The sequence below is a fragment of the Hyla sarda genome, chromosome 2 (assembly GCF_029499605.1).
Source record: "Hyla sarda isolate aHylSar1 chromosome 2, aHylSar1.hap1, whole genome shotgun sequence".
Taxonomy (NCBI): domain Eukaryota; kingdom Metazoa; phylum Chordata; class Amphibia; order Anura; family Hylidae; genus Hyla; species Hyla sarda.
In genome coordinates, this window is record NC_079190.1 from 123893083 (window position 1) to 123907961 (window position 14879).

The 14879-nt window shown below is 39.0% G+C and overlaps 1 protein-coding gene across 3 annotated transcripts in view; it reads left to right on the forward strand.

The window, feature by feature from the left end:
• The window catches only part of VWA8 (von Willebrand factor A domain containing 8), a 383619-nt gene that overhangs the window by 260217 nt on the left and 108523 nt on the right, over positions 1–14879 (forward strand). For all 3 annotated transcript variants that reach the window (XR_008888496.1, XM_056555457.1, XM_056555456.1), the window contains exons 37-38: positions 5796–5877; positions 11827–12031. Coding sequence is in view for 2 of the 3 variants with exons in the window: in XM_056555457.1 (XP_056411432.1) it covers positions 5796–5877; positions 11827–12031 (287 nt within the window). In the remaining variant the exon portion in view is untranslated. The remainder of the gene's footprint in view (positions 1–5795; positions 5878–11826; positions 12032–14879) is intronic.

Consider the following 14879-nt stretch of genomic DNA (forward strand, 5'->3'; position numbering starts at 1 on the left):
TTTTCACGCTGTACAATTTACAGTAAAAATTACATGTTTTCTTTATTCTGTGGGTTAATACGAATAAAATGATACCCATGATTACATACTTTTCTATATTTGTAACACTTAAAAAAAAATCTCAAATATTTAACAAAACTAGTGGGTTTAAAATCCCTCTATTTTGACGTCCATTTTTTCATATAAGTGGAGGTATGAGGGCTCATTTTTTGCGCCATGATCTGTACTTTTTATTGATACCCCATTTTAAACTTCTAATTCATTTTATTTATTTATATAATGTGACAAAAAGCAGCAATATTGGACTCCCCCTCCCCCCCCCCCCCCATTTACGCCATTCACCTTATGGGATCAATAACATATTTTGATAGTTCGGACATTTACGCATGTTACAATACCAAATATGTGTATTAATTTACTTTTTTTTACACTTTCTGGGGCTAAAAATGTGAAAAATACCGGAATATCGGTATAAGTTATCGGCTATCGGGCTCTAAGTTGACATATTATCGGTATCGGCCCTAAAAAATCAATATCTGTCGATCCCTAATAGGAAGTTAAAGAAACTCCATAAATGACCCAGAGGGGGACTCAAGAGGCCAATACACTATAAATCACCAAACCCCAGGGCCGTAGCCCGGGGTGCAAAACACCTCTGTTTATTCTCCCTCAAAAAATGTATAAAATATAACTTTTATTGTGTATCTTAAAATAATAAACCCAGTATGTGATATTAAAATTGTAGTGCCAAGTGGGATGGTATGAGTATATACTGAGCAATTTGCTCTTAGTATCTAGGGTTCTGAAGAAACCCAATATCCCTTACGAGGCACTAATTAAAAACACTAATTTGCCGCCTCTACATGTTTCGCCGTCTCCACAGCGTTTTCAAGAGGCAAAGTGTGGCAACATCACTCCAAAATGGCGGCTGGGACTATTTATAGATAAGCCCCTTGACATCATCAGCCTAGGACCAGTAGTGACTACCAATGGAAAGGCCTTTAATATCAATCCAATCCTGTGTAGGTATCTACAATCACTTCCGGGTTCATACTTGCTTAAACCAATGGTCAGATATTCAGGTACCTTACATCATCAAATCACGTCAGATGGTCCGGACACGTCATCTCCCTGTGTCAGTGACGGCTCCTACTTCATCTCCGTGCGCCGCGCAAGCGCACTGAGATGCTCCGTCCCGCTGTTGTTATCTTAAGTAGTGAGTGGATACGCGCATGCGCTCTCACTCCGTTTACAGCCCGCTGTCCAGGGGATGTGTAATACGCATATCCCCATACTTCTGTTAAGTCTGCATTCAGCGGTTCATCTGCGCATGCGTGAGGTGAAAGACCTGTATGGCTGTGATGACTGAATAACAACCAATCATCACCTTGATACACTATGGTATCATAATGATTCAATGATGTGAAAATATAGATATAATAAATGTACCTGTGTTAACCATAAATATCGTGCTCTTGATAATTATCCCATACATTATGTAATAGGTTAATGACAACCAGATCCATGTGATATATTATTATAACCAGGAATGTTAATTCTGACCTAAATCATATCAGATGGATACACTGTATTCCTTTAGTAAATAGCCAGGTAAGTATATTCCATAGTATGTCCCTGGTGAATAAACAGTGAATCCATCTCATTCGATAGACACATATATTGGTTCAAAGGTCAAGGTCATACACTTGGCTAAATATGTTTCTATATATATATATTTCTAATAGGAAGTTCTTTTCTTTTTGAATACTTTTCTGTCAGCCCACATTGCTCTCTGCTGACACCTCTGTCCCAGGTCAGGAACTGTCTAGAGCCGGAGAGGTTTGCTATGGGGATTTACTCCTGCTCTGGACAGTTCCTTACATGGACAGAGGTGTCAGCAGAGAGCACTGTGTTCAGACAGAAAATAAATTCAAAAAGAAAAGACCTTCCTGTGGAGCTTACAGCAACTATTAAGTACTGGAAGGATTACGATTTTTAAATAGAAGTAATTAAAAAATCTGTTTAACTTTCTGGCGCCAGTTGATTTAAAAATATTATCCCACCGGAGTACACCTTTAAAAACCTTAAGTCTGACCAAGTTGCACTGTGGTCAGACTGAAAAAAACTACACAACTTCCCCAGCATACAGCAGCTAAGTGCTGGAAGGTTTAAAGTGGTATTCCAGTGAAAATTTTTTTTTATTTTTTTTCATATCAACTGGCTCCAGAAAGTTATACAGATTTGTAAATAACTTCTATAAGAAAAAAATCTTAATCCTACCAGTACTTATCAGCTGCTGAAGTTGAGTTGTTCTTTTCTGTCTGATCACAGTGCTTTCTGCTGACACCTCTGTCTGTCACAGGAACTTCAGCATCTGATAAGTACTTGTAGGATTAAGATTATTTAATAGAAGTCATTTACAAATCTGTTTAACATTCTGGAGCCAATTGGGATGGAAATTTTTTTTTTAGCGGAATACCCCTTTAAGATTTTAAATGGAACTGATTTACTAATCTGTATAATTTTCTGGCATGTTAATTTGAAAATATTTTTCTCTCCAGGGTATCCCTTTATTTGAAGTTTTTTTTACCCACCATTTTAAATTTGTAGTTATACCATGCAATGTTTCAGGCTATATGCTGAAAAGTCCTTTCATATACATGAGTTTATGTGTATGTGCATGGAGTTTCATTTGTACTGTAGTTATAAGAGGAACAAAAGAATTGTAAAAACAAATGAAGGGCAAAAATTGCACATATCATCTCATATGCTGCTAGCGCTTTTACTCATGCACTAGATGAGTAGAAAGATGGCTACCATTCCCCACTTGTGAAGTAAGGTTTTCTTTTTTTTTTTTTTAAATACTTTTATATACACTGAGTTAGACAATAAAACTCCATCTCATTATGTATCTAAAAACTCAAAAGCATAAGGTGTCATTGCATTTAACTACATTTTAAAACCTGTTTCATTTTATTATTACTTACATACATGATGCTTCTCTTCTGTTCCCTAAGGGACAGTGCCTAGAGATCATTATTCTGTGCCTGTAGCCTATATAGTTTGTTCATAACTGTGTTGCTGATTGAGACCAACATTATCAGAGACTTTAAAATGTATCATTTAGATAACATTGCATGTAAAATTATTTGATGCCTTTGAATATATTAAAATGTTATGTGAAATTTTCTTTTCCCCTTGATATTAAGTCATTTTGAGTCATTTATAGTCTTGCAGCAGTCTATATATACATTGCACTCTTATTAGACTTCACAGCTGGTACCATTTAAACAAAAATAAGGATTGTACTTTAAATGAGTACTGTCAGATATACAAAAAAAATTCACCATATTTATCGGTGTATAACACGCATTTTTTAGGCTAAAATTTTTAGCCTAAAGTCTATCTGCTTGTTATACGCCGATAAGCCGCTGCAGTTCAATTATGTAAAGCGGGCGCTTTAAATCAATGAACTGCAGTGGCTTTTGCAGGTTCAGAGACCGCCGTCGCTGCCCGATTCTCTGCCCCTGCCTATCCTGGGGTCCAGAGACTGCTGGAGCCGCTGCCCCATTGCCTCCCCCATCCCCGATTTTTCTGACCCCGCAGAAGCCCCCAGGAAAGTCAGGGGAGAGAGGCCGTCGCTGCCCGCTTCTCTCCCCCTGCCTTTCCTGGGGTCTAGAGCCCTGCTGCCACCACTTCTCTCCCCCTGGCTATCGGCGCCGCTGCCCCTTTACCTCCCCCATCCCCGGTTTTATAATTACCTGTTTCTGGGGTCGGGTCCGTGCTGCTTCTAGCTCTGATGTGGCGTCTCCTTCGTCGTTGCTATGCGCTGCACTACGCAATGACGAGTGACGTCGCATTGAAGACGTCACTCGTCACTACGCCTCACAGCGCATAGCAACGACACAGGTGACGCCACACCGGAGCCAGAAGCAGCGCGGACCCGACCCCGGCAACAGGTAATTCTAAAACTGGGGATGGGGGAGGCAATGGGGCAGCGGCGCCGATAGCCAGGGGAAGAGAAGAGGCGCCGATAGCCAGGGGGAGAGAAGCGGCGGCAGCGATGGCCTCTCTCCCCCTGCTTTCCTGGGGGCTTCCAAATATCCTTGGTAAAATGAGGGTGCGTGTTATAGGCCGGTGCATGGTATACCCTGATAAATACGGTATATTATCTTTGCAAAACATTAACCTTTCTAATATACTTCATAAGAAAATTTTATTTCATTTTTATAGAAATCATGGCTTTGTCCAAGCTAAAGTACAGACATGGACAAAGTCCAGTAAGTGAGGGTTGGCTAGCACTGCTAATGTGCTCTCTCCTTTCTGATAGGACGACTCTGTGCTCACAGCACAGATGAGTCCTATCAGACAGGAGAGAGCACAGAGGAGTCCTATCAGACAGGAGAGAGCACAGAGGATTGCTATCAGACAGGAGAGAGCACAGAGGAGAGAGCACAGAGGAGTCCTATCAGACAGGAGAGAGCACAGAGGAGTGCTGTCAGACAGGAGGGAGCACAGGGGAGTACTATCAGACAGGAGAGAGCACAGAGGAGTGCTATAAGACAGGAGGGAGCACAGAGGAGTCCTATCAGACAGCAGAGAGCACAGAGCAGTGCTATCAGACAGGAGAGAACACAGAGGAGTGTGGTCAGACAGGAGAGAGCACGGAGGAGTGCTATCAAACAGGAGAGAGCACAGAGGAGTCATATCAGACAGGAGAGAGCACAGAGGAGTGCTATCAGACAGGAGAGATCACAGAGGAGTACTATCAGATAGTCAAGAGCACAGAGGAGTACTATCAGAAAGTGGAGAGAGCACAGAGGATTACTATCAGACAGGAGAGATCACAGAGGACTTAGTGCTGTCAGACAGGAGAGAGCACGGAGGAGTGTTATCAGACAGGAGAGAGCACAGAGTAGTGAGTGCTGTCAGACAGGAGAGAGCGCAAACGAGTGCTATCAGAAAGGAGAGATCACAGAGGAGTCCTATCAGGCAGGAGAGAGCACAGAGGAGTACTATTAGAAAGGATAGAGCACAGAGGAGTGCTAGCCCAACCTCACTTACTGGACTTTGTCTATGCCTGTGTTTCAGCTTGGACAAAGCCATGATTTTATAAGTTATGATTTCTATGAAAAAGGAAATAACATTTTCCTATGAAGTATATTAGAAAGGTTAATGTTTTGCAAAGATGTACAACATATAAAAAATGTTTTAATCTGACCGAGCTCATTTAAATTAGTTTGTAATCAAATTAATTATTTCCACTTGAAGGAGTATTCTGACGTTAAAAAAATAATAAATAAATAAAAACACAAATAAAATAATAATAAAACATTATTGGGACCATAGAAAAAAAAAAAAACATTACTTTCCTACCCTTGGTCCCCTGCAGGCCACACTGCACCTCCGGCTTCCTCCACTTTTACTCCTCTGCTGCTCCTGTCTTCTGCCTGCTTTCAAGATAAGATCTCAGAGCAGGACCTCCCCACTTAGCCCATCACAGTGGTGTCTTGTCTCAGCCAGTAAATTGCTGAGCAGGCAGGTCCTGCTCTGAGCACTCATATCAGAGGCAGACTGAAGAAAAAAGCACGACGGGCATCCAAGAGTGAGTAAGTATAGCTTTTTTTCATTGATGGCCCTTGCAATGTATGTTTTTTATTTAGTTTGGTTTTTGTATGTTAGAGTACCCTTTTAAATATAATTCTTGTTTAAATGTCTTATAGTGGACATAAAGTTTAGATTTTTTTTCACACTTCTCTGCAATATTAACTTTCTTTTACTATTTTACATTGCAGATATTCTTCCTCCAAATTCATCTTCATACTTAGAAGTGACCGATCTTAATTCCAAGAAACTAAAGTATATTCCAGTTCCAAGGTAAGATATTTTTAACCCCTTAAAGGGGTTATCCATGATCACAAAAATGTGTTAAAAAAAACAGCACAACCCTGTTCTCAGGTTGTTTGTAGTATTGCAGTTCAGTTGAGGTGAATGGAGCAAAGTTGTATTACCACACAAAACCTGTGGACAGGTGTGGTGCTTTTTTTTTTTTTTTAAAGAAATGATCCCTGTTTTTCTGTTGTTGAATAACCCTTTCAAAGGGGTACTCCGCTGCACACATCTTATCTTATGTACTAGCCGTCACGCCCCCTCCCATAGACATGAATGGAGGGTGCGTGACATGATGTCATGAACACGGAAGTGGCATGCATCCGTGTTCCGGAAGCCGCAGCAGCCGGCCCGGAGATCGCGGGGGTCCCCAGTGATGGGATCCCCGCAATCTAACATCTTATCCCCTATCCTTTGCATAGGGGATATACAACAATACCCAATTTGTATAGTTTCCATTTTATTGCTTTAAAAAAAAATTCAGAACTTTTAGAATTTTGTTAATTGCAGTCTTCTGACCCTTATAATTTGTTTTATTTTTCTGTATGATATCTCATTTTTTTCGCACCATGATCTGTAGATACTATCTGTACCATTTTGGCATTGATTGGACTTTTGATCTAATTTATGGGGTTTGGAATTTTATAATGTTTATACTAGTCACCATTTGGGATGATGATATATTTTAATAGTTTAGACAAATGTTTGTTTATTTGGAAAATCGGGGTGATTTAAATATTTAGTATAAAAGGGGTTTATTCATGTGTTAAAACTTTATTATATATTCTTTAAACTTTATTAGTCTCCCCAGTGGACTTTTACGAGCAATGGTTTGATTGGTCATAGAGATTATTGCAGTATATTTACACTGCACTGATCTCTGGTATCTGCGCTCTATTGGTACAGCCTGCTCCAGAGAGGCTTTGTTAATTAAAGAGCCACAGCAGCCTTGGAGGCCAAGATAAATCCTCCAGCTGCCAGGACAGTGGGTCCACACCACTGCACCACTGTCATTTAGACTCCATTGTCAAAGCTATGGACACATTTGAAAAGCATGTTTTATTCTTTCTTTCTTACTTGTGCAAATAAATACAACCCGCTCCCCCCCCCCCCAAAGAAGACATACATACCAAAGTGCAGGACAGGCCAGCAGCAGCGACACATATATGCAGGGAGGCGGGGCCGATATGCGAGGTCAGGGAGCCAATGCGTGCATCTTTTGTTCTCCGCGCTCGCTCCCGCCTGTCTGATTGACAGGCAGGGAGCGAGCGCAGCCTGACTGAATTAGGACCGATTGCCCGAACGGCATCGGTCCAATTTCAAGCGTCACGTCACACCAGGCTGCAGCCGGTCACTAGGAGGGAGACCCCTAGTGGCCGGTTTTCAAATGTAAAATACAATATTTTAATAAAATAAAAAAAAAATGAATCTATATTAGAGAGATGTTGTAGTACATAAGTACTACAAGATATAAAAAAAAAAAAAAAGGTTGGTGACAGTGCCCATTTAACACTAGAGATGGTCAACTAAGTATTTTAAAGGGTCAAGGACAGATATTGTATGTATTGGCAGTAAATGAAGCAAGCCATAAATAATTTATTAGCTGGTTAGCTATTTATTTTTAAAGTTAGCAAATACAGTGGAAATAATGATGGTCTATTTGGTGTGGACTGTTTGGAAGCTGTCAATTCTCCAAAATTCTGTAATATTTATATATAGATAGGAAAGGATCCCAGCACTTAGTAAAATGCCTGAAATTATTTTATTAAAGGGAATAAAACACCATGCAGGCACAAATGTACAACAACCAAGCAAGATATGAAAAAGAATGAGCGATCTACGTGTTTCTGTCTGTTAGCCCTTTGACATGATCTATAGAATACTGAAAGTGGTGGTTATATGTACACAATCCCACCCATAACACCTGCTGTCATGTGACAATCTAAAGCAACATATCATACAGAGAGCAAAAAAATGGAGCAAAATAAAACATCCATCAATGTACACATATATATATATATATATATATATATATATATATATATTTACATATATGTATTATAGATATAAATAGTACATGCATGACACAGGCAGATAGTGTGTGCAATTTAAATCAACAATTTACATCAAGTCTGTAATTTAACCCATGGAGCTGAATAGTGAGATTTCAATAGTTTATCATGTAAATCCTCATCCCCCTATGAGGTTTATTAACACTTTCAATTCCACAGAATCAGAGACCATAGGTCTCCCCATCATGTTTTAAACAAGAGTGTCTAGAAACATTAGATATACCAACCGGTTGTGGATTTCCACTATATATGTGATGTTCCTGGTCACATTTTTTGAGATTACGCTGCGTGATACCTATATAGGCTACATTGCACTCTGGGAACACAATGCGATACACTATAAGGCTTGCATTGCAGTTAATAAAAGAGTTGGTATTATACACCAAACCATCCATTGCGATATCAACACTTTTAATTCTAGCTGCATGTTGTTTAGTTCTGTCTGCATGTGTTGAGATGGTAAGGATGGTTTGGTGTTTAATATCAACTCTGTATGACATGTTGTTTTAAATTGTCACATGACTTCATGCAACAGGTGTTGTGGGTAGGATATTGTATATCAAAACCACCCGTTTTCAGTATTCTGTAGATCCTAACCATAGCTATTATTTTCTATAACTTTTTTTCTGTACACCTGTGCTTTATGGTGTTTGATTCTCTTCAATAATAGTTTTCAAGCATTCTACCAAGTGCTGAGATCTTATCCTATTTATCTGGACATTGGTTGAAACCTTGCTGTGCACAGTGGACAGGTGAGCTTATCACCTCTCTATACTTCATAACTGTAACCTTATTGGGCCAACACAGAGACGTGTTAAATTATTCAACCAATGGTTTATAGCATGGGTAGACAAAATATTGTATTGTATAGGAGCCGACTAGACAGTCCAGAAACCAATTTACCTTTTAGAAGCCAATTTACCTTTTAGCTTCTCATCAATCTAAAACTTTTATAGGCATCAAAACTAATATACTAATAACAAAATGTTTAGGTATTGTGACTTCTGGTGTTTGTTCAAAGCTGGCTTACAGGGAATACATTTCATATAGTGCATAACATAGTAATCATAGAACAATAGCTGAGATAATGCAAACACAGTTCAAACAGTGCGGATAAGAAAGCTAGTATAATATATAAAAGATTATTGTGTGGGTACCATGTCAGGCCATGCTTGGTACAGAATGTGGCATAGATGGCGGAGTTATGTTGTTAGTGTCTCTTGGATAGAAAGTAAAGAAAAAATTGCTTGCAGGAAAGGATAGGCTTCATGGACATATCAGTTGAGTAAACTAATCCATATAATATCATTGAAATGGTTATTCTCCATGTATCTCCTATATTTGTCCTGATAACCATGGTTTTGTACTGGAACCATTAAATAGTGTTGCTCACGAATATTCGCAATACGAATTTTATTCGCGAATATCGCATATTCGCGAATATAGCGCTATATATTCGTAATTACGAATATTGTTTTTTTTTTTTTTTGTTTTTTTTCCACAGTACACATCACAGTGATCACCCCTCTCTGCTTCCAGCTTGTGTGGTGTAAAGAAGGCTCTAATACTACTGTGTGAGACTGGTGTGCGAATTTTCGTATATGCGAAAATTTGCATATGCTAAATTTCGCATATGCGAATTTCCGTTCATGCTAATTTTCGTATATGAAAATTTTCGAATATGTAAATGTTCGCATATGCGAAAATAAATCGAAAATATTACGGATATGCGAATATATGCGAATATTCGTGCATATATTCGCGAATATTCGTGAATTCGAATATGGCCTATGCCGCTCAACACTACCATTAAAGGGGTACTCCCCTGGAAAACATATGTTTTTTTTATTTTTTTTAAATCAACTGGTGCCAGAAAGTTAAACAGATTTGTAAATTATTTTTATAAAAAAATCTTTTCCTTTCTGGCTGACCACAGTGCTCTCTTTTGACACCTCTGTTCATTTTAGGAACTGTCCAGAGCAGGATAGGTTTGCTATGGGGATTTGCTCCTACTCTGGAAAGTTCCTATAATGGACAGAGGTCTCAGCAGAGAGCACAAAAAGATAAGAACTTCCTCTGTAATATACAGCAGCTGAGAAGTACTGGAAGGGTTAAGATTTTTAAATAGAAGTAATTTACAAATCTGGAAAAAAGGTGCAGGAGCCAGTGGTATAATAAATTTCACCTTTATTCGTAATCCATATAAAACTTCGACATTGCCGTCTCAAAATAGAAACGATAAAACCTCCTGGATAAGAAACATGACGCGTTTCAGGTCATGTGACCTTTCATCAGATGCATGGATGAAAGGTCACATGACCTGAAACGTGTCGTGTTGCTTATCCAGGAGGTTTTATCTTTCTATTTTGAAACGCCAATGTCCTGAACTGGAGGTTTTCTTGCCGTGCGGAGGATCGGGTGAGCTAACAATCCTTGTTACTATAAATAATTTACAAATCTGTTTAACTTTTTGGCACCAGTTGATTTTTTTATTTTCTTTTTCCAGTGGAGTACTCCTTTAATACTTGGGAGCTTGTCACCAAAGTCCATGGTAGAAAAGGTTGGATGGGGAATTGTCTACTGAAAATAGGTGCAATCATCTTTAGGGCCATCTGCCATAGCACTACAACTACGTGCCCACCACGTAGTTGTAGTGGATCGGTAATAACTGATTCATTGTTAGTTGTTGACCCTTTTCCAGCCAAATAGCTTTGCATTGAGCTCATGCTGTTGTCTTTTTTGTTTCAGATAATATTATTTGTTTTATTATTGTAACAATTAGCAATTTATAACTTTCGCCTTTGACATGTAAGAAAAGCTTCAGTGAAAATGTAATGTAGTGTTTTTAAATTGTGGCATTGATCAGTCTCTGCTGTGCGCAGATCCGCGGTTTCTGATCGCCCACATTGTAATGATCTCTGGCGTAGTCTTTGAATTATGTGTGATGAATGCTTCACTATAACTGGAGCACCAAATTGCTTTTTCCTGGAGTGACCCAAATCTTTGTCTGAACATCATCTTCCCCTGAGTAAGACAAGTACACTTGACAATCTCTTATTAATGTGCCTTGTCTAGTTCACACCCTGAAGCCATTGGTTTGCTGTCAAGCTTCATCTCTAGCCAGGAGACATGTCATTATGAACAAGAGGAATTGTGTGCACTTGTTCTTATCTCCTGCATCATGGCTCTAAATGTATAGAATACATAAGACAGTTTTTCCCAACCAGGGTGCCTCCAGATGTTGCAAAACTACAACTTCCTGCATGCCTGGACAGCCAACGGCTGGGAGTTGTAGTTTTGCAACAGCTGTAGGCACCCTGGTTGGGAAACACTGACATAACATCTCAATAACATGATAGAATGCAAGGTATATATGTTCATACACAGATAATGAGGTAAACAAAAATATTTTCTATTCAGCACATGGCTATTCAGCACTTATTTTTTTAAACTAACTCATGCCAGAAAGTTAAACAGATTTGTAAATTACTTCTATAAAAAAAAAAAAATCTTAATCCTTCCAGTATTTATTTGTGGCTGTATACTACAGAGGAAGTTCTTTTCTTTTTGGATTTCATTTCTGTCACGACCACAGTGCTCTCTGCTGACACCTTTCTCCATGTCAGGAACTGTCCAGAGCAGGAGAAAATCCCCATAGCAAAGCTATCCTGCTCTGGACAGTCCCTAAAATGGACGGAGGTGTCAGCAGAGAGCACTGTGGTCGTGACAGGAAAGAAATACTGGCACCAGTTAATTAAAAAAAAAGTTTTCCACCAGAGTACCCCTTTTAGGTCTCCTCTGTATTACACAAGGCGTATTATCTTGTATATATTATAGCTGTTTATTGTAATGTTGTATCTTACAGAGCCTTGTCTGTGTCCCCTTATACATCGTGGTTGTCTAAAATAACTGATAGCGACATTTTGCTGGCAGCAGTGGGAAACAAAGGAGTTGTTACTGTGGATATGGGAGGCAGCGTGAGACTGTGGGAGACTGGACTCGAGAGCATTCAGCGCTCCTTGCTTGAGTGGAGAAATATGATTGGACAGGACGATGGGAGACCACTGCAGGTAAAATCTTAATCTTTTTGGTCTTTGATTCTTGAATTGGTAACTGCTATATCTGCTCTATTCAATAACACTGCTGCTCATAAACGGAATATCCACCCTGGAACACATGTTGTGTAAATATCTCAATAGATTTAAAAATCTGTACCAATCAATTTCTAAATATCTTTATGCCAGTCGGAGGTCTGCTTGTCTGACACAGAAGTATAACTATCTTGCTTGGACATCTATGAAATGTTAGTATGCTGGCTACCTGCATCCACCACTAGAGGGAGGTTACTGTTCTACATTCAGCTCAATAATAGGCCAGAAAGCAGTCTCTGAGGAATAGCAGAGTCAGATGTGTCCTCCTGACTATAGCTAAAGATTACTGCAACACTCCTTAAAGTGTACCTGTCTTCAACAAAAACGTTTTATATAATGTAGATAATACCATTATAGGTATATTTGTAATATACATTGGTAAAAAAATGTGTATATTCTTGTCCCTGCAGCTATTGCATGTGTGTGTATTTATAAGGAGTCCAAATACAGGAAGTGAGGGTGGACAAGCAGGGCTCTGTGCGCTAAGAAAAAGCAGGACAGTGTGCACTGAGGCTCAATAACCTCCTCCTGGCTCATACATCAGGATGATTGACAAGGAAGGAGTCTGCACACATCCCTGCTTGTCCGACCCTCACTTCCTGTTTTTGGACTCATAGAGACACACAGACAATAGCTGCAGGGACAGCATTTTTTCCACCCAAAAATATACACAATTTTTTTTATCAATGTATATTACAAATTAACATATGATGGTATTATCTACATTATGTCAAAAGTTTTTATTGACGACAGGTCCACTTTAAAGTTGTTATCCACCATAGGGTGATTTTAATATGTACCTGGCAGACAGTAATGGACATGCTTAGGAAGGATCTGCGCTTGTCTTGGGGCTAAATGGCTATGTTGTGAGATTACCATAACACTGTGGCTAGCTTTTTGTGAACTGGTATTTCCTGTTTGAGTTTTCTTCTTTGCCTACAAATCCCATAATTCCATTCTCCTCCCTCCCACACATCAGCCACCCCACCCATTAAAACATAAATGAGCTGCATCCATTCAAAAGACCTGTGGTTTTCCATCAGGGTGCCTACAGCTGTTGCATTAGTTGAAGATTGATCTCTCTCCCACCAAGCGATCACTTCACCATTGAAGCAGACAGGCTCCCTGTCATCAGCTGACTAGTGAGTCAGGTCTCGGCCGCATTGCAACCTGGGAAAAATCTGAGACAAAAGTCATTTTTTATGTGATTAAAAATAAATATTGTAGAAATTATAAATAAAAAATATTTATGTGAACCAGTCCTCAAAAGCACAGGGGAGAGAAAAAGGAAAAGACTAGTGGAGATGGGATCCAAGAAATGGTCTTTATTATATAAAAAGGATATATATGACCAATCGCCTAGCAGGGCCCTTGCTAAAGGCGAATGGAATATACTGGGTAAAAAATAGATATAATAAAAAATACAGAATATAGTAGGATTAAAATGAGATAAATATGATGGGTAAGTAGCACCAAAGAAAATTCAGTAATTAAATATCTGCTGCATATATCAGGAGAAAACGTTCTCAGTCCATGTAATTCATAGGGATATTTCAATGAAAAATCCACAAGAAATGTCCAGAATGAAAAGTCACAATTAGTTTGGGTGTGTCCGGAGTAACGATATATGGTAGTGAGTGTAGCGACAATAGCTACAATAGGAAATTCTTGGACAGGTAATGCAGACAATGTGGCAAACACTGTCAGCGATGAAGATGTCAAGTCTCGGTGCACAGCACCACTCACCCTCCTTTGGAGTCCTCAGGTCCGGGCTGGCACGGCTGAGTCCGGCACGGACCTGAGGACTCCAAAGGAGGGTGAGTGGTGCTGTGCACCGAGACTTGACATCTTCATCGCTGACAGTGTTTGCCACATTGTCTGCATTACCTGTCCAAGAATTTCCTATTGTAGCTATTGTCGCTACACTCACTACCATATATCGTTACTCCGGACACACCCAAACTAATTGTGACTTTTCATTCTGGACATTTCTTGTGGATTTTTCATTGAAATATCCCTATGAATTACATGGACTGAGAACGTTTTCTCCTGATATATGCAGCAGATATTTAATTAATGAATTTTCTTTGGTGCTACTTACCCATCATATTTATCTCATTTTAATCCTACTATATTCTGTATTTTTTATTATATCTATTTTTTACCCAGTATATTCCATTCGCCTTTAGCAAGGGCCCTGCTAGGCGATTGGTCATATATATCCTTTTTATATAATAAAGACCATTTCTTGGATCCCATCTCCACTAGTCTTTTCCTTTTTCTCTCCCCTGTGCTTTTGAGGACTGGTTCACATAAATATTTTTTATTTATAATTTCTACATATTACATTAGGCCTTTTGGGTGAAGGCAACACCTTTAACCTCAAGCACATTATTTCTTTTATCCTAAGTGAGCTACACATATTTTACAAAAATAAATATTGGTGTATAAATCACATAAGAATTGAGAGCAAACCGTCACACACAAATACAGACACTATATTATGAACTACACTAACTTTACAGCCCCTGTAGCATAGTCAAATAAAAAAAAATCCTGGAATACCCCTTTAATGGGGAAAAGTTTATTCCATCCGTCCTAGATAATACCTTACACATACAAATATGATGCTAGACATATTCAGAATCCCATCACTCCCCACATTGAGATTAAATAGCTGGGAGCACATTAAAGCACATCTGTTACCTAAACTGACTCCTGTAATGCACCCTCATAAGTACATACTACTTACTGTGCTGTGTCTTAA